The sequence below is a fragment of the Heloderma suspectum genome, chromosome 11, assembly GCF_057233095.1.
Source record: "Heloderma suspectum isolate Gila_16-S chromosome 11, 16-S_ref, whole genome shotgun sequence".
NCBI classification, from domain to species: Eukaryota; Metazoa; Chordata; class Lepidosauria; order Squamata; family Helodermatidae; genus Heloderma; species Heloderma suspectum.
In genome coordinates this window covers 16857847-16878689 of record NC_139468.1, presented here as the reverse complement: position 1 = coordinate 16878689, position 20843 = coordinate 16857847, and the positions used below count along the sequence as shown (strand labels likewise).

Here is a 20843-nt window from a genome sequence, read left to right as displayed (position 1 = left end):
GTTCTTCACTCCTGCTTTAAAGGAAGCCCCCCCCCCCCGAGGTGGTGGTCACATTGCACAGCTGGGTATTTCCAAGACCAAGCAACTGTCTGAAAAAACAGAAGCAGCTCTCCAACAGGGAGAGAAAGGAAAAGAAGCTTTGCAGGGGCACTTGCGAAAAAGGAGGATGATGCACATTTAAGGTGCTGGGGCAGAGCCAGCAGCAACCCTGCCACTGTCCAAGATACAATGTACATGCCATCCATAGATGGTCCAGTTTTCCCCATCACCATAGGAACAGGATCAGTGTATCTGGTTGCTATGCACAGCCTGCAAATGAAATTGATGGCCAGTGGCTTTATGAACAGAAGCACTTCGTACTAATTCTGAGTCCTAGCTTCCCCTCCCTTAGGGGCAAGAATCTGCACAGCCACCCCACTCTCCACAATGCATCCACTTGACTTCAGTTATAGGATCTCATGTTTTCTTGAGTGAAGTACAGGAACATCTGTGGGATTTATAAGTCCCGTCCCCAATCCTTCATGGCAACAAGTAGACATAGAAAGGAGGGATACGTTTACCCATCAAGAACTGCTGCTCTGCAGGCTCTAGGAGATTTTGCCAGGTTGCCTGGAGAGCAGGAGGCTGCAGGGCAAGAGACCTGAGCAGATCTAGTAGGATGGCATAGGAACATGGCGCTCACAGCTTCCTCTTTAATATCAAAAGAGTTTTAATGTACTGAGATGTCTAGCCCCAGCTCATCAGAATACTGAAAGCAGGAAAAAATAAACAGGACCTTTAAGGACTAGACTGATTTTGAGGAATTAGGCCCAAAGTTTGCAGCTCAACTAAAAGCATACAAGAGCGCACAAGTATCAGCCCAAGTTTGGCTGCTGACCTTTGTCGGCCCTAGAAGAACCCGATTTAGAGCAGGTGGAAATAATCTCTTCCCCACTCCTTACGGGCCCAAATCAAGGAACAGGGAAGGCCTGAGCAGCAGGGCACTCTGAAAGCAAGCTGTTAGCATAAAGAATTCCTGCTAAAATGCATATAGCAGGGTTGCAACCTGGGGAACAATGTGGCTGGTGGATACAGAGGAAGGGTGGAAAGTTTCATAGGAGATAAGTCCTCGTTTATGGAGAAAGCGTCTCAACTCTCACTCCCATCAATGAGGCATGGACCATAGGTAGGAGAGTGACAGCTGCTGCAGCATAACCTGTGTCTCTGCACACAATCGTAGCACAGAGCAACAGGCAGTCGCTCGTTTTCCCCAGAGCACAGCTATGTAGTCAACAGCAGCATTTGTTCCATTATGTCTCCTAGCCAGGAGGAACAGAAATAAGAGACACAATTCTCCACCGCGCCCTGATTTTTCAAGTTTTATTACATAGTTGTCATTGCACTGCAGGAGTCACAGGAAGCATTCCTAGGTCTGATACCAAAGTCCAAAGAATACGCACTAACCCCTGCCCACATTCCGCTACCTACTGCGGGTCTCGACATAAGCAAGAAACTAGTCTCTCTTCAGTAGGAAAATATATATGTGTATATGAACCTAAATGAAAAAATATACAGTTAGAAGAGTTACTAGTTAGGCATGTCGCTCCTTTGGGGAGGAGTCTTATCAGCTCTGCAGGATCCATCTGAAAGGCCAAGAGGTATAACGTAGTAAAGGCAGAGCCAGTCCAGGGCATGAGTGCTCGGCCTGGTTAGGAGATGGCCTTTGCCTCTGGAAGGAATGCTTCCCAGTACTTCACAAGCTGCGTGGACAACAAGAAAGAGGAGAAACGTCAGCAAGTAAAACACTAGCTGCTGATGCAAAAGTCTCTGGCAACTCCCCCTTCACCACCACCACCACCACCTGAGGACTGTGGCAAGGGCTACATCTGGTCCCACAGCGAGGGAAGCTTTGCTCCTTTTAAAAAGCCATCAGCTCTGACACCATGACCTTGCAAGCTGCAGTGACATCTTCCTGTAGGCAGGAAATATTGCTGTGCTCTGCCTGGTGTAACAGACTGGACCCTGTCTCTACTGTGCAGAGCAGGGTTGCCATACTAGATAACCAGCGATTCTGGGGCACTGAATGCATCAAGATACGGAATGCTACTTTTGTTATGCATTGGACAGGACAGACATGAGAGATAAATGCAGACACAACAGATAAAAGGGGATCTCATTGGGACATAATTGTTCTGCAAGGCCTCTCAGGATAAAAATGGGCACTGCTGATTTTGGTCACTCACCTGCTGTTGCGAATGTAATAGTGTCTCCAGGTATTTGGTCACATGGGTCCTGAAATCTTTTGTTTTCTCTTTCTGCAATGGAAGATGGAAAAAATGGAAAAGACTTAAATGATGCATTTCCAACAGGAAGCTACAGCAAGTCTCTAGGAAACATCAGAAGCCGGAATTTGGCTTGATACTTGGGACACCTTTCTTCGTAGACAATTAGTTCCATGGGTGCAATTAGAAAACAAGCTATCGCCTGTTGAAGCTCACGCCACAGAGTCAGCTGCCTCCCAAGACGCCAGAGCACTTAACTGGGGACAACGGAACAGTGACAGAGCCTTTGTACAGCAGGGGTGGCCAGACTTCAGGCTCGCAGACCTAGCTTGTGTTTTACTAGAACCTTGAGGCCCACCAGTCAGAGGCAGGTACAAAATAGTGGCTAAGGGGTGGACACACAGCTCATGATGCAGCCACCTTGCTGAAGGGCCTGGTTAACGTGTGGATCGGAGGAACTCCACCTGGGGATCCCACATACACCGCCTCGAGTCCCATGATGGAAGACGGGCAGGATGAAACAAATGTAGTAGAATAAAAAACAAAACATGAACAAGCTCACCACAGTAATTGATTTTCAGAACCAGAACTGAGCTAAGTCCTTCCACCGCAAAATCCACTCCTGTTCCCTCCCACTCAGCTCACTTCTGTTTCCCAGCCACCAGCTTTCCTCAGTTAAGCAACCTCATTTAGAAAGAGGCTTCTTGCTGCAAACCCTCTCTGACATACTGCAAGAACTAGAGATCTAGCAGTGGATCTTGATCTAGCTTCTGCCCAACCTCTGCTGTTCAGATTGGGCAGAAAGCCCTGCTGCAGGACCATTTCATGCTAGATTCTGAAGCCAGTTAGACATCTGTGGCTCAGTCTCACAACTAGCACAGGAAGACTCAAGAGAGTTTTAAGGAGCTGGATTGCAGTGGAAGCTGGACCTTCATATAAAGTATGTAGTCCTCACCAAATCTTTTTCCGTGGGTGCGGGAGGCAACTCTGCTTCTATATTTGCAAACACAAAATGCAACCAACTACTGTTTCTCGGCTTTCATACAGTTTATCAATTAGGGGCAGATGAGAACTGCATCCGAGTAAAACCCAGTTAATAACCCCCCACCTTTACACACACACACACACACACCCCTCTACCTTCCCCTTCCCAGCAATATTCCAGGTGTTCAAAGTTGCTGGAAAGGGATCCCACACCCAGGTTGTCCAGCTTGTCAGCCAACAGTGTAAGTAACACTCTCAACCCCGCTATCAAACTGAGAAGGTTCTACTATGCTTAATGCACAAGTTCTACTATACCTCGAAGCGTAACACCTCTTTGCGGAGAACTGCAGATATCCGTTCAAAATCCCGTTCATACTGTGTTACACGAGATTCCCACTGCAGAAAGAAGCAACCTGTTAAAAGCGCAGTTATCACTTTGTTAGATGCAGGGGGTGGGATGTGACCCAGACACTATGGAATGTTCCAAACCTTAACACAGCAGGATAGACAACAGACCTGAAAGCAGCTATGAAGCCAGGACAGGCTTCCGATAAAATGGGCAGGTTCTCCCACAACTGGAGGGGCTCTCCTCAGAGCGAGGAACGTGGCGGCTCTCCTTGCTCACAGATGATGGTTTGGTCCACCGACCCTTTGTAGGAGCCAACAAAACTAGCCGTCTTCACCACTACATTTTGTGATCATTCCACTCATCATGCATTGCTTAAAGTAGCACTTTGCCCTGAGCGGATCAATTTCACTGTTATGACCCCAAGTCTGGTTTGAAATACTGTGCAGTAATGGTAGTTTTATAAATCTCTCATCTAGGCCCCCCATGGGCTTCAAATAAGGAAGGGAACTCCACCTACCAACTGTTAATTTCCCCTTTTACTTTCCCACGCTCTACCATACTGATGGAAATAAGAGCGGGAAGCTGTGTTGGTCTGACTTTGGTTCTGTGCTCCGGGATGCTCCGTGAGCCTTTATTTTGTTTAACGTTGGGTTGGCAGCCTTGACTCTGTGCCTAGTGTCAATCCTGAAGTTTGGAAGCCCATAAGCCTTGTACAGAAAGAGGATGCTGAGCCTTCCTCTGTTCATCAAGGACAAAAAACACATTCACATTCCTCTCTCCCAGAAAGATTTTGAGTTGGCACTGAAAAGTCCTGCATAGCAAGCTTGCTAGAGTGAAAGGGTTAGGGGCTTTCCAGAACAAGATGGGTGCTTGTTTGGCTGTTAGCCTGTCCTGCAAAGAGTAAGGGAAGCTTGTCTTTGTAAACTGGCTTTTATTTTTTGGAGATCTGTCTGCAGTTCAACAATGGGAGATGCACTGTATTTTTCATATCTTTTATATTTATTTTCCAGGTATTATGCTGGCTTCTAATCAAAAAGGCTGCCAAGTCATAATATAAGTATCCTTTTTCCAATAAAAGTATATTTTGTATATAAAAGAGCTTATTAGACTGCTATGAACTCAAGCATACAAATCATATCATAACAGATACCTTGCTGCAAGGTAGTTCCTGGGTCCCCACCCCACAGCCCTGAAATCCTTCTAAGTTCTGGTGGCTAGTAATACCTCTAGTCAAGAGTGGGAAGGAAACCCACAACACATCCTAAACAGAGAGTTATGCTTTATGCTACACCCTCCCTGATTGCTCCTATTAGCTGACGTTTAAGGAATTTTCTACAGCCTGAAGATCTTTCTTTGGTTGCTACAGTGGGGAAGGCACTTGCGGAACTGGCAGTCCATGCTGTTTCCCCAAGACTACAGACCTATAGGGGTTCTGCCCCATTAGTCAGACCCTTTTCCTTAAAGGTACAGTAGCCAAGCAACTGGCATAGGAGGTGGTCATATGTTGATGCAAGCCATATGTGGCTTGCATCAAATGGCCATGGAAGGAGGAAAGTATGGCACACAAGTGGGATGGGTTAAGTTGCTACTGGGATAACCCAGCCCACCTACACCGACGGGGACGGGGTGTAGGAGAAAACAAGTCGGGTTTGGGCACCCCTCTCACCTCTGAGATCTCCTCTTTGGCTTGCTGGAGCTTTTCAGGTTTGTTAGCCCACAGCAGCCTAGCTTCCGCTTCTCGTTTCTTCTGCAGCATGATCTGGGCATCCTGCCAACGCTGCCAGGTCTTCATTCGCTGGTCGAAGGCACCCTGTTGGCAGGGAGGGGCACGCTATCAGAAGCAGTTTCTCCTCTACCAGGGAATACCACATACAGGAAATGAAGGATCAGGTCAGAGCACGAGCAAGCCCTGAGGCAGAGGGCTGGAGGACACTGCAGGAGCAGGGACAGGCTTGGCGCTGTGTAGCCATCAGCTGCTTGTAGGGGGCTTAAGAGACCCAGAGGCTATGACTGCAGAGATGCCTGAGATGGCGACCTTCCAGGGCACCCAAGCCAGAGCAGGCTAGAGCTGCCTTTTCACTGCCAGCCGGTTCAGAGCTGCTCTGGAATCCGACAGAAAGGGGAGGGGCCAGAGCTCAGTGGGGGAGTCCCCGCTTTGCACGCAGAAGGCCCCAGGTTCAACCCCCAGCATCTCCAGGCAGGGCCAGGAAGGAATTCTGCCTGAAACCCCGGAGAGCCGCTGCTGCCAGCCAGTGTCGACAATACTGAGCTAGATGGGCCGAGGGTCTGCCTCAGTATAAGGCAGCTGCCTATGTTCATGGGGATGGGCAGATAGCATCAAGTGCCTTTGTCTAAAGCAGGGGTGGGGAACACGTGGCCCTCAGGTGTTGCTGGGCTGCAGCTCCCATCAGCCCTACCGGCAGAGCCAACGGTGAAGGACGTTGGGAGCCGCAGTCCAGCAGCATCTGGAGCGCTGCACGTTCCCCATCCCTGGGCTAAAGGTTGGCTAACCGCGCTGCCCGGTCAAGAGCAACTGCCCTGCCAAGAACAGCTCCTAGCTTGTGTAGAGTGCCACAGGGGGTGGGGTGAGGGCAGTGGAGGCTGGTGGTGTCACACCTTGGATAGCTCCTTTAGAGCTCTGACTGAAACCTGGGGCGGATTCACTGACATTCCTACCGACATCAGAACCACCAGCCTCCACTGAATGAGGGTATTCAGATCACGAGCTATTGTACATGTATGTCTTGGGGCCGTGGGGCCTGCAAGCCTTTTGGAAAGAGCACAGCGAGGGATACCATACTGTCATCTCTCTCAAACATAAGACAGTGTTTCTGTCTTCCAAGGTATTAGTTATCCCACCCAATTTTGTGCCATCTGCAAATTTGATCAGCATTCCCTGCACCTCCTCCTCCAAGTCATTAATAAAAGTGTTGAAGAGCACTGGGCCCAGGACTGAGCACTGCAGTACCCCGCTCATTACCTCTCCCCAGTTTGAGAAGTTCCCACTGATAAGCACTCTTTGAGTCCGATTCTGTAGCCAACTGTGGATCCATCTGATAGTTGTTTCATCTAGCCCACTTTTAGCTAGCTTGCTAATCAGGATATCACTTCTCGCCACAGAAGCCTGCCTGCCTGCCTGCCTGCAAAAAGGTACAAGGGGCTCTTACCCTTACAACAGAAAGAAGGCGAATGTAGTCACTCAGAAGCTCGGCCAGGAGAAAGAAGTCGTCGTTGGCCTGTTCCTGGTGCAGCTGCTCAATCTTCTCTTCCACCTCAGCCAGCTGGGAGAGTGCCCGAGACAGGGCGGTGTTGTCCTCTGAACTCCCCAGCATGGCCAAACTCTTTGCGAACTGAGCTGTATTCAGCGATAGTTCTGGTGGGCGGAATGGAGAGCGTTCAGTGCAACAGGAGGGCAGCCGCTTGCTGGTTAGGTGTAACGCAGCCTTCTTCAACCTGGTGCCCCCCAGATATACTGGACTGCAACCTCCACAGGACTGCCTGTGAGATTATGGGAGTTGTTGTCCAACACATCTGGAGGGCACCAGGTTGGGAAAAGTTGATGCAGTGGATAAAGCCAAAACCCAGCAGGAAACACTTACGAGGGAGAGCACTGGGGTGGGTGGGATAGGAATGGTAGAACCCACCACACAAGAGCTTTCTAGTAGCCATAAGGTCAGTTTCAGGAACTCCGATCTACCAGGCTTGTGGCCAATAATGGCATTTTGTTATCAGCAGTGTGGCAGCCTCCCTTACCCCAAGAAACCCCCCTTCTCTTCTCCCTGTTCAGAGCCACAGTAGTCACTTCTTGTCGGCCAAAGAGTCTTAAGCCATCAAATGCTGCTCTTACTACAGCTTTCCCCCAACCTGGTATCCTTCGGATCTTCTGGACTACAATTCCCAGTATTCCTGACCACTGGCCATGCTGCCTGGGGTTGATGGGAGATGAAGTCCAAAACATCTGGAGGGCACCAGTTGGGGGAAGGCTGCTTTACAATATACCCAGGACTCCACATGCAAATCTACAGAGGTTCTGCATGATGAAGAGGTGCAAACACCCATTTTCCAGCTGCAGAAAGCAAGCTCAGCTAAAACGATACCTTTCCTGTGATTTACTAGCATTTCCACAACACCATGTAGCTTCCGCATACGTTGTTCCTGACACTCCACCTCCTGAAGCTTCTCTTCAAACCACTGGAAGGGAGAGATGCAAAACACAACCAACACCATTTCTCAATGGAAGGGAAGTCAGTTTGATATAGGTTCATTTTCAGAAACACTGTCCAAGGACAAGAGGGAGGGGGAATTTTTAATAGTATTTCTATGCTGCTCTTCAGCCAAACAGGCTCCCAGAGTGGGTTACATATAATCAATTAAACAAGGCAGTCCCTGTCTATAGGCTTGCAATCTAAAAAGACACCACACACAAGGAAAATGGAATGGGGAGGGAAGACGGGGAAAAAAATCATTCTTTCAGAAGGGCTGGTGGAATGGCCCTGCTCTCCCTCTCATCTCCCTCAGCTCATGTACACAAAGGAAACGAAGATGTTAGGTACTTACGACATCAGACTCATTCATCTTGATGGTCATTTTGCTGACAGCATCGGTGGCTCTGTTGAACATCTTCAGGAGGCCGGCTCCACTCAGCGTCTGGGTGCCAACAGCTCGCGGCAGCTACAAGAAGATTGGGGGTCTGATCACCTACAGTGTGAGTGAAATGTGCTACCTGGACGTTTATATTAAGAGGCCATGCAAAACTGGAATGAATAAAGATGCAGGCACTAGGGAAGATTCCAAATAGAGGGCGGGTGATCATGTTTGGCAGAAAATAACCCTGAGTTCTACACAGCCCTTAAACTGGAACAGTCCCCCTATTTTGTGTGATGCTTAGGCTGTTCTGAACTAGAAGAGGAGGTCCCACGCCAATGAGTTTTGGAAGGCATGGAAACTGGCTCCCAGTCACTGGTCCCCAGCTGTGGAGCGGAACTGCCTCACCCATTTGCTTCCCTGCTGTTATGCCTGGCCAGCGGGCATGGATCACTAAGTAGTAGATAAGGGGTTTATAGCAGAGCAGCAACTTAGGCATATTATGCCAGACACCAGAGGAACTTCTTTTGAAGCCTGGCCACAATATTGCTCTCTGCTCCTTTCATGATGGTTGGGGTCTAATAGCTGGGAAAACAATTATTTGGTGACTTAGCTGCATCCTGGTTTGATCAAGAAGCAAAGCAGGGCACATCAAAACTTAAGAACATAAGAACCACCATGCTGGATCAGACCAAAGATCCATCTACTCCAACATTCAGTTCACACAGTGGCCAACCAGCTGCTCAGGGAAACCCACAAGCAGGACATGAGTGCAACAGCACCCTCCCACCCATGTTCCCCAGCAACTGGCGAACACAGGCATGCTGCCTCTGATACCGGAGGTAGCACAGAGTTATCAGGACTAGGAGCCATTGCGAGCCTTCTCCTCCAGGAGAAAGCAGGATAACATCAAGGTGCCATCCAACTGAACCACCTGTTAGGGATCAGGATCGTCCACTGACAGTCCTAGAGAACAACCTATCCAATCACATGGGAAGTGCCTTGCAGACCTGCCGTACCACCGTTGACTCAAGCCAGCCAGCCAAACCACAAGCTACATGGGAAAACAAGGCAACAGAGACCAGGGGCCTCTGAGAAGCTGGCGAAACCTCTGAACCTGCTTACAGTATATAGCATGGCTTCTCATGCTGCTAGGAATATATCACTAGTATCCATGGGTCCCTGTTTACGAAGGCTTCTGAACTCGGTTTGTGGGCTGGTACTTACATTTAAAAAGGGAGAACATGAAACAACTAGGCAGCTTTCCCCCCCAGTGAGGTGATTAAAGAGTCACCACAAAACCACACATTTGCTGGAAAATTTCATTTCACAAAGGAGCTAGTAAGAGATTCAGTCACCAAAAGCAGAAGCCTGGTATTATGCCTCAGTATGAAACTGGAGGGAATGAAGGACAATTAAAACTCTGCCTCCTTGTTGAGAAGAGGGCTACCGCCACAGACAGCAGGAGAAAACATCCACGGCCATGCCCTGTGCATGGCAGAACATTCCGTCAGACAGAATCGCGAGCCTTGCAGCAAGAGCTCTCTCCCAAACAAGGATGTGGTCTTGCCTGCAGTCTGGGGCAGCAAGAAGCACAGGGACACTGATCAGGATCTTGGGGGGGCGGCATGGGCTTCCAATGACAAGGGAAGACCTCATGTTTGCATACGAGAGCTCAGGGCTTGAGTATGAGGCTGTCTTTAACTACTTTTGGTTTCTAGACGAGACAGTGATCACTGCATTTCCTCTAGATAACCACAAGCCTAAACCCAAGGGCTGGTTCACATTTTACAAACACTGGTCCTACTGTTGTTCCTTGTGGTAAGCAACTGCTGCACAGCCCCTAAACATGCACATCCAGCAATTCTCTAAGCCGCCACAAATCCCTCTGCCTTCTCCACCACTTAAGTCTGAAGTGGCATGGAATATTCAGTTGATCTGTCTGAAGAGCCACTAGATAGGTATGGCCCGCCACGTAGTAATCCCTTGGGGTAACCAAGACCTAAACGAACAACAATTCACTAGAAGTGAACAAGAATTTAGCAGGCTGCAATCGACTCTAGCGTGATGCAGGCAGGCTAGCGGTACTCCAGTAAATGCTGCAGGAACAATCGTGGGCAAGAGCCCTCCAAGCTCCCCTTCACCTGAACCATTCTGCGTCAGCGTCTTGTCACACGGTTGGCTGCTTTATTTTGACAGAAGCTGTGAGAAGAGCTCCATGCTTTCCCACCCCCTCCGCAGGTCACAAAAGCATTTTTGTTGTTGGTTTTGAAAGTACAAGTCCATTAAGATCAAGCACATCTAGAAATGCATGCATGAATTCCTCAGTTTTTACCAAATAAACCATGATAGGGATGCTTGGGCCACAGATGCGGAAACACCTCATGGACAAGACTGTGCACTCGGGGACGGCGGCAAACCAACCTCATCTTTTTCCAAGAACTCCTTGACGTCTGGGTCCTGTAACATGGTTGGGTGGTTTACGGTTCTTTGAAGATACCTGTGGGAGAGGACTGTGTGAGGCTAGCTTCACTCTATTTAGTGTTCCTGATTTTAAAAAGGAAACAAAGTGCATGTTTACATCACCACAGCACTCAGGACAATAAAAAAGAGGCGCATTTCACAAAGCAGACCCCCCTCCCTGCCCCTAATATAGCCAAGTAAGTCTAGTGGCTGACTCACACAGACAGGTTTGCCACTTGTCCACTGCCTGTCTTTGGGCATACATCTGTAACATGTGAAGAGATGTCTAGCATGTACTTTTAAAATCACACATGTGCCAAAGAGCCACAACCAGTCACCTACCATGGTGCCCCCACGCATTCAGAGATATGCTTCACTCTCAAAGCTCTGTGCTCAGCCTGTGTGTCCTGCTCAACATGTAGAAAGCTCCACTCCCCGTTCCTCTCTCCCCCCACCAAGCATTCTTTTTCAGCAACCTAATTTGAGGCAGGGGAGGATTTAGTTGTTTCTTTTGTTAGACAACTGGGAGTCACCCTTGCCCATGCAAATCATCCAGTTATGCCAGTAGATCCAAATCTACCTTCTTTCCTCCTGGCCTACAGCAGGATAGAAGTCCTCAGTCAACATCGGCTGTCACTCTCCCCAAGCTGGTCAGCATTCCATGACCAGTGAGCAGGCTCAGTCCTCATTGAGCTGTTTGGGGGGATCAGCCCCTGCCCCCAATAAGGATCCAGAGTCAACAGAGTGAGTTCACTATTAGTACTATAAAGGATTACAGGTGTGGCCTTCATGGAATTGCTAGGTGGTAAGTTTGCTCTCCAATTCATTTGAGAGACAAATCTCTAGTTTACGCAATGGTAACTGAGCTTAACCGTGAACCCTCAAACAAGGTGACTCTTTTGAGAGCATCTGTATCACTAAAACTGGAAGCATGAGAACACAGAAGAATGATCAGTGGGAAGGTGTCGCTTCCCCTCTCACTTCCCCATTCAGTGAAGGATATTTGAAGCTGCTTCCACTTTTAATGATTCTCACCAGTGTTGCGTTTTACCAGAATTCATTCCAGAATTTACACATGCTGGAGGAGTTTTATGCAAGGCTACAGAGAAGAGCTCTGTATTGTTATTAGGCAAAGAAACAGACATCAAGCCCTAAAGAACTTTGAAAACAGTGTCCTTCCTGAACTAATTCAAGTCAGCTTTGAAGTGAATGATGTATTCTGTTCATTGGGTTGAAGACTGAGGATCAGAAGCTAAGAACAAACAGGGACACATTATTCCCCATTTGAAACATTGCCAGATTTTTTCCCTAAAGCATCTGATATTTGCTCATCTTAAACAAAGAGGGTAGCATAGTGCATGTGTATATAATATACATTATATGTTTTAAGCTTCCAGATTCTGATACCAAGCATCCCAGGTTAAGAGAGATCTTGGCCTGTCGCAGCAGACTAGATGGACCAATGTTTTTGTTAACAGATTTCCTTAGACTGGCAAGTCTACCATTTGCCACAGCTTTCTGGTTCTCCTGCAGTTGCAGCTCTAATGTGTGATATTATTAATTACCTTTCCAAGGCAGCGCGCCGTTTTTCTAGGAATTCTGTGGAGGAGGAATCTTCTTTCCCAACTTTTACTTTGGTCATTCCTGGACAAAGAGTGAAGAAACATGGTTTCATGGTTGGCCATATCCATGCTGCACCTACCATTTGCTCTCACTTTGGCTTCAGCAGGACAGTGCCGCACGCTTGATCCAGCGTATGAGAGGAGGCTGTGGCTCAGTGGCAGAGCACCTGCTTTACGTGCAGAAGTGTCCCAGGGTCTGTCCCTGGCACCTCCAGCTCAGGCAAAAGACGACTCCTGTCTGAAACCCTGGAGAGCCACTGCTAGTCAGTATAGACAATACTGACCTAGATCTGGGAGCAGAACCTCAAGCCCGGGGAGCCCCCAGTCTGGGCCCGCCCCGGGGGGGGGGGGGGCCCACAATGGAATTCAGCCCTCAGACTGCAAGAGGTTTAATATCCTTGAGCTAGATGGGCCAGCGCTCTGACTCGCTGTAAGACAGCGTCCTACATGAAGAAACTGTTCTCCACTGCACAAGCACTGCACCCAACCCACCCTAACAGTGTTGGTATAGCAAGTCAAAAAGCCTGAAAGACACTATATCAAACAGTGCAGGTCAAGTGCACATCGTGCATTCAGAGTAGTGCCACTCTCTATAGAGACTTTGCTTGTAGAGCCATCTTCTTGCTGGACAGAATCTGTGGTCGTGCATCCCGCATATAAAAAGATCCTGGCTAGAATGGTTCCTGGGCCTTCAGGGGATGCATTTGTTTCCTAACTGAGAGAAGTGGAGAACATACTCAAAGGAGATGCTGTCAAGATTCAGGAAGGGTGGGCAATAGGTTAGCACGTCAATACAGGCAGGGATTAACAATAAGCATTGTATCCGGAATGTCTGACGTGTCAAGGCAACATGTCGAAGGGTTTGTGCATCACATGAAATTGCTAGTAGAATTACTGATCAGCGTCACCTATTAAGCTCTTCTCAGGAGGTGGGGGGACAATGAATCCGTTTTGTGCATGTTTCTCTGACAGCTTCTCATATAGGCCCAAGAAATCGCTGAATCTCCTCTTCACTGAGAACTGCTTATTCCTGAACATTGGCAACGTGGTCTGAGGAGGGGAGAACAATGAGAGAGCGTCAGGGTCACATGAACCCTCTGCACCAAGTTATACCTTATAGATATACATGCCAATAGAGGCATTATGTTTCCAGATGTGATCAAAACAAAGGAGAAAGCCATTTTCCCCAGCAGAAACCCTATACACGAGTTGAGGAAAAATTAAATATAAGCAATATTGTCTTAGACCTAAATTTTATGCTTTAAAACTGCTATACTATGCACACTACCCTGTGACTAAGCCCCATCAAATACAGAGGGCCTTACTTCTGAATAAATATACCTAGCATTGTGCCGTAAGAACATGAAAGGTGCTACACATGTCAGCAGCTAGCAACGGAGCAATAAAATTTAGGAAATACCCCTTTTAATTTTTTTAATTAAAACTGAACAACGTAACACCAGTGTTAGAGATGAAGTTGCTGCGCTCTAGGTTCTAGAGTTTAGAAGGTGCCAAAGCACGACCAGGATTCAAGATGGCTTCTCAGACATGGGCTTTGTATGCCAAGTGCCATTTTGCTTCCCTTTGAACAAAAGGCTCCTAGGCAGCATCAAACTTCTTTTGGGACCCCCTCCCCCCTCCGAAAGTGGTTTGCTATGCAGCATAAGGAAGGATTACTATTCAGGAAACAGAGACCAAGTTCCTCTTGGACAGTGATCCAGCTGTACAGCTCTCTGGATCCTGGACAGTATAGTTTTGCCAATTGGCAAACAGGGAGACACAGCAAGTTGGAAATAGAAGCCATCACAACTGTGGTAGAGCTGTGAATCAATGAAAGATTTGAAATACCAATAACCTTTTAACTGGTCAATTAAATTGACTAAATAAAATACGCATGTGACCAAAGCTTCAATACAGATGCTTTGAGATACTCAGATTAGAAAATTTAACAAAAGCTATCACTCAATTAGCAAGAAGTCGGTCTCAGCTGATCAAACCAAAGCTTTAGTTGAGTAGTCTACCAGTTAAAGCTAGGGTGGGCAACTTCTAGGCCCAAACATCTGGAGGGCCTTAACATCCATCAGCCCTAGCCAGCATAGCCAATGGTGAGGGAGCTGTATGCCAAAACATCTGGACAGCCACAAGTTGCCCACCCCTGAGTTAAGGCTAGAAGGGCTACTGGGATACTATTTCTGAGCCAATACTCTTCAAATATCATTAAGAGACTCATGTTTCTAAAGGAAAAAGCTCAGAAATGCACGGCCCTTTAAACACTGTTAACTCCACTGACCATGGCAAAGTAATGGTTTTGATAATGTATTTCATTTTTGTGCATCAGGCTTTGCTTTGAGGGGGGAGGAGGGATTTCCCCTAAGTTTTTTCAGGCTTCCACATCTCTGCAGATGTGAAACTCTGCCACATTAGCTCCCTTGTGGATCCATATTCTTTTTCAAGAACGTGCTCTCTGAAACCAAGAACAGCCAGCTTCCTGTGTCTGCTCAATTCTTTGCTACAAAGGTCAGCATCAATGGATATGGGAGGGACAGGAATGGAACAGACTGACGGCGTGTGTTGTCCCAAGGAGCTGCCGCATCCATCAATTCTGTCCAAGACTATACAGGAGCGGCATTGCTAAGAGACCATGCGGAACAGCTTGTCGTGCTCTGTGAACATGCCTGGCACCCCTTCCGGAAAAAAAAGCGAGGCAGTTCTTTTCCTGAACAGCATGTAGTCCCGAGACAAAGCCTCAATAGGCACCACCCACGCATGAAGCGAGATGAGATGCGAAGCAGCGAGAAAGCTGAACCCCACAGGCAATTTAGGGGTTATGGCATATGAAGTTTACTGAATGGTCATTTAGAGGATGGTTGCTTAGCAAAGTGGTGACAAAAAAAAAGAAGTTAGTCCAGCTTTTTAGAGACTGTTCATATGCAAGCCAGAAGACAGTGACTGGCTGGAGATAACAAGCAAATAGCTCCTTGGTCAGATTAAGTACCGCAATTGGGAGCAGTGCTCCTATGGTAGTGGCCTCAGAAGGTAAGTAAATTAAGAAACCGCAAAGCCCTTTGGAAATAGAAGGGGCTATATACAGACAGCGGTAGTCATAGTAAAAGATAATGTAATACGGTAACCTGCACAATATCACAGCGCATCTACATCAGCTTCTGTCACCCTCCAGATGTTTTGGATGTCACCTCCCATCAGCCTTGGCCAGTAGGGCCAATGGTCAGAAATACTGGGAGTTGTAGTCCAAAATATCTGGAGGGCACCAGGTTGGGGAAAGCTGATCTACAGCATTCCTTATCAGCTACACTCAGGACCCTATTCTCCTTTGCTCCTTAAAACTCCATTGCTCAGCCCCACACCTTCCCTTGGAAGACCACTTGGGTCTTTTGCATCACCTATCTTAGAAGTTTTCACTTCATTCCAGGCTCAGTTGTGATGATTCTTCCAATCACACAAAGGCCTACCATGTTTGATCAAGGAGAGAAACAACAATGAAAAGATTTTTACTGTGAGACTACGGACTTGAACCAAGGGGAAGAAGAGAGAGAGAGAGAGAGAGAGAGAGAGAGAGAAGTGTTTAGAAAACTTAAGTTGGCTTAATGTATATTTGGTGGGAATGCCCTTTAATTATTTTTGGAAAAGGCTGTAGGAGCAATATCAGTAATTACACGTTTCTGTATCCTGTGATCCTCTTGCTTGGTTATGCAGATGAACAGATAGAATCCATACATAAAGAGATGGTTCAGAATCTACTGATTGCCACTGAGATTTTGGTTGCCAGTAACTGGAGGAGTAATGTTATCCCCACGTTGAAAGAATGGTTGTGTAGTTTGGAAGGCTGCAGAGATGACTAAGCTGAGTATGGCCGTTTAAGAGATGGCAGACAAAAGACTGCCTGTTTTTCCAATGTCTGGCACCCTTTTATTGTCTTCATGAGGGCTAGATACATCTTGGATACTGACAGCTATAAATGTTTTGCCTTGTTATAGTCTGATCAAAAGGTGAAGTTTACCCAGTTTTGACTGTTTTGCTTTTTTACATGTTTAATAACATACTAGCTACCTGTTTAGAATAATATTTTGCAGGAATGTTAGATAATATAGATGCTTGTTTTTTGAATGAACGTTATATTGTTTATGGTATTATTATATTTCCTTATATATATTGTAACAGAAAACTGAAGTTGGCTGCAGGATAGGAGAGACAGCACAGCAGGGCTCCATCAGCTCAAGTGAGAAACCAACTGCCATTCAGTGCCTTCTCCCCTCAACTGTTTCCATTCAAACCGATAATTATAATTACTAGGTATCTTTAAGAACTGCTGCCTGAGTTTGCCTGTTTCCTCTTTGCTCCTTGTCTGTCAGATCTTTTAAACTGTAAGGCTGTCAGCAGAGACTTCTAAAATCTGTGTATGGTGCTTAGTAAATTTAAGATGCTAGACACTTTATACATGATAAATAATAAACTCCTCTGAATAAATTAGTTTTCCTTTGCAGCTCTGAGGGCATCACTGGAATGTTAGGGAACTTTAAAATGGCAGAAAGCCTAAGGAAAACATGCCTCAGGTACCCAACTTCTTGAGTGCAAGACAGTATGTAAGGAAGGGCTAAGGAGAAGTTTCTGCAATGTAAGTGGAAAGCTGACTTAAAGGAAGACTGTTTCTTTGCATTAATTAGATCTGCTGACTTGGTAATACTGAAAGAGGCAAAAACAGACATACCTGTGTTGACACCTTGTAGGCTACATAGGCATTCATGCCGTCCCCTGTGGAAGAAAGGAGAAAGCAAGGAAAGAATTTCAGATTTCTATAGCACGCTGTGATACTGAAGCTGAAGCGAATGTCTCCTCCTAGTGGGCACTTCAGACAAGTAAACTGGCTAACTGAACCAACTGCTTAGGGTAGTTGTAGACTCTCCTCCGTTGATTGTTGAGTGGTCACTTCACATAATACACATGGTGTACGTGATAAGCTTCATTTCACAAACATGCAAGAAGGTTTAGAATGTGTACATTCTACAAGGACCTTCGTGCAATTGTGGCTATCTGTGGTGTTTACAAGCTCTCAAACACATGCTTACCTTTCAGTGTGTTGTACTCAATCCCACATCATTTCAAGACATGAAATGACCCCTAAGAAGTCAAGGAACTGTTCTGGTTAGGGAAGCTGTCCCAGGTACAGAACCCTGACATCCTCCTTCCCCAAAAGCTGTGCGTAGCTCCCATATGGTTTCTGCAGTTTTACTGGATGTAATCTGCGCATTGCATTTTGTCTACAAACCTCAGGGCTAGAACTTTGCTTTAAAATTAAACCCGACTGTCATGAAGACAACACTCAGATGCCAAATTCCAGGTTAGTCTCATCCTAGTTTTTGGCTGACATAACTCAAATTTGCCAAGTATATTTACCAAACTTGAAAGTATACAAAACAGATGATGAATGTAAAAGTGCAGTGGGTTCAAGAGTCATCTATACTAAAACAACAAATCAATTTAAAAGTGAGCTATGCAGCAGCACTGCCAAGACGATTCCAAGCGCTACAGTGAATCACAAGCTGAGCAGGCAGCCAACAATATGATACTGTTACAAAGGCATGTAGAATTTGGGGCCACATCTCAGGTTCGCTGTATCGAAAACAACATTTGGAATTCAGTAGGCTTCTACTGGAACATTAAATGCGCATTTCAGCTTATTTTGGTTTGCTATTCTTTTCCAACGACCTAGAAAACTCTCAAAACATGTTCACAATAAAGAGAAACATTATAGTTTCAGAATGTAAATAAAGTTTACTAGAAACAAGGGGGTTGCGCTGGCGTGCCAGAGGGTAACAGGTCTAGGGTGATAGCGGTGTTGATCTATTCTGAACATTTCCCATCTAACTTAATAAACAGGGAGGATGAAGCAGCAAACTAGCTGTGGGATCTACTCATAAGTCCTAATTGTTTCTATTTATTTATTATAAGCTTAATCTGCCCAACAACAGAAGTTCTCTGGGAGGATCACAAGAATGAAAAAATAAAATACAATATAATACCATGAAAACTAAATGAATAAAAAAACCAAAACAAATTGCAGAGGAATAAATATAAAATATATGTAAAGACAGGCATACAATCTAAAAAAAATAAAGTCTTGAATGCCTGGGAGAAAAGAAAGGCTTTTGCCTGGCCCCCACAAGATAACAGTGTAGGCCCCAGGCAAGTCTATTTGGGGAGGAGATTCCATAAAAAGGGCATACAATTGAGAAGGCACTTGTCTGTCTTGTAGCCACCCACCAAACTTCCTTAGGCGGAGGCACCCAGAAGTGGGCCTCCGAAGATGATCTATGGGTCTGAGCAGGTTCATAAGGGAGGAGACATCCCTTTAGATACTCTGGTCCCAAGCTGTTTAGGTCAACGCCAACACTTTGAACTGGGCTCAGAAATGGACTGGAAGCCAATACAGCTGATGACTGGCATCACATGAACACATCGCCCAGTCCCAGTTTGTAGCCCAGCAGCTCTATTTTGAATTACCTGATGCTTCCTAGCAGCCTTCAAAAGTAACCTGATGTGCAACGAATTGTAGTAATCCAACCAGGTTACCTGGGTGTGGACAACTGTCGCTAGGCTGTCTCTGACCAGACAGGGTTGTAGCTGGTATATCAACCTAAGCTGATAAGCAGCACTCCTGGCCACTGAGGCCACCTGTGCCGCTAGTGACAACGATGGATCCAGGGCCTGGACACCTAATCTTCCGGGGCGGGGGGTTGTGACCCTCTCCAGAACAGCTAGTCATTCCTTTCCATGGAGAGAGGAGGTCTGAACAGTCAAGGAGGTCTCCTCCAGCTATCCCACCACAGAAGCTACAGGATGCTGACAGCTGAAGCTCACAGAATAGTGTCTCCTCAGTGGTGCCAAGTCTTGTCTGCGCTTCCTACAAAGATGAGCCTAACATAATAATTAGTAGCTTGTTATACTGCTCAGATCTGGGAGAGCTCCGCACATCTGCCCCAGGCGGAACAATTAAATGGCTGTTATGGCACTGAAGGCAGCTGGGGAAGAGAGGGAGTGTGAGGGGGTGGGGGGAGGAAGCTGGTGAGCTAGCCAAACTATCCCTTCACTACACATGGCCTGCATTTTGGAGCACAGAAAGCCTAAAGCCAACAACATAATATTCCCCAGGTAGGGTTCCTCTTGCACAATCCTCTTTCCTGTATTCAACAGCAACACTATTTGTGCAGCTGCAATTAAAAATGCATCAAAAACTCTTTGATGAAGCAAAAGAATGCTTTGCAGCTGCTATTGTTCCAAGGACAACAGATGGCATTTCAAACTCTGCAAAATGGCTGTATTTCAGCTGGTCTTGAAATATTCCCTCTCCAAGAAGTCAACTCCTGGTGAAGCCAGGTTATGGCAGCCCGCTAGCCTGTCCAAGCTGCATAAAGGCAGATGGACCCAGCAAGACAGGGTACTATGATTTAGTGCCACTGGATGCGAGGTTTCTGCAAAGACAATCTCCACAGAATTACAAGATGTAGAAGAAGAAAAAAAGTCAGCCATTCAAGCTTCATTGTTCAATATACTCCAAATCCTATGTGGTTTCTGTAATAGATCAGCCCTCTCACTTAGGAAGGCCTACCTGAACATTTTGGATTTCCTTTAATGTGAAGGAGACAGCAGATTCTCAGGTAGTCACAGCTTCTGGAACTAACCTAGTAAATTAGGAAGTCACAGATACTGGATTCTGCACCAGAGCCACATTCTGTACCTCATAGTGGAAAGGCATGAGTGTCAGGGTTGTAGTGGTTAGAGAACTGGGCTTAAGACTAGAGAGACTTGGAATCAAAGCCCCACTTGCCCACTATCCTCCATGTGGCTTGGATCAGTCACTATCTCTCAGCCTAACCTACCTCACAGGGTTGTTAGAAGGATGAAGGGTGGGGGGAAACCATGTGCAGAGCCTGAGCTCCTTGGAGGAAGGACAGGATAAAAACATGAATTATGGCAAACATGCAGATAGCAAGGGCTCTCATCTGCTACAAATATTCACCCTGAAGACAGTGGGTGAACACAGACAGCCATTTACCAGGTGTTAACTTACTGCATGTTTACGTGCACACTGTTGTAAGGCAGCTGTTGACTGCCTGCCAAGTGGCAGGGAGAATTACCACTGTTCTGCATTCCTTGCTTCCAACCCTTGACTTCTGATCAGGTGCAGGAGTATAGTCAAGTTCTCATCATTGCCTGGCAGATGATATTAGAAAGGACTAGGTGACCATGTGGCAACAAGGACACTGTGGTAAGTCATCACTTGGTAAATGGTCATCTGTATTTGCCCAACAGCAGCAAATAAGATGCAAAAGGATACCCTTTCCACATGTACAAAGTTCTGAGTTGCCTGTACAGCAGCCCTGTACCCATGAGATCAAAGCCTCGTGTGGTGCAGAGTGGTAGGCAGCTGTATAGCAACCGGCTCTCCCCATGACCTGAGTTCAATCCCAGCGGAAGCTTAGGTTGACTCAGCCTTCCATCCTTCCGAGGTCGGTAAAGTGAGGACCCAGCTTGCTGGGGGAAAGGTAGTCACGACTGGGGAAG

At 46.7% G+C, this 20843-nt stretch overlaps 1 protein-coding gene across 2 annotated transcripts in view; it reads right to left on the bottom strand.

Annotated features, from left to right (window-relative positions):
• Positions 1-1333: 1333 nt before the first annotated feature.
• The window catches only part of SNX1 (sorting nexin 1), a 28374-nt gene continuing 8864 nt past the window's right edge, over positions 1334-20843 (bottom strand). Inside the window, exons 5-15 of one of the 2 annotated variants that reach the window (XM_084817003.1) lie at positions 16990-17033; positions 13172-13313; positions 12207-12285; positions 10603-10678; positions 8152-8265; positions 7692-7785; positions 6762-6967; positions 5261-5404; positions 3561-3641; positions 2223-2294; positions 1334-1739 (exon numbers count right to left, since the gene is read on the bottom strand). In XM_084817003.1, coding sequence (XP_084673129.1) covers positions 1689-1739; positions 2223-2294; positions 3561-3641; positions 5261-5404; positions 6762-6967; positions 7692-7785; positions 8152-8265; positions 10603-10678; positions 12207-12285; positions 13172-13313; positions 16990-17033 — 1103 coding nt within the window. In that variant the 3' untranslated portion in view covers positions 1334-1688. Of the gene's footprint in view, positions 1740-2222; positions 2295-3560; positions 3642-3675; positions 3895-5260; positions 5405-6761; positions 6968-7691; positions 7786-8151; positions 8266-10602; positions 10679-12206; positions 12286-13171; positions 13314-16989; positions 17034-20843 lie in introns of those variants that run through there. The other variant, XM_084817004.1, reaches the window with a different exon arrangement.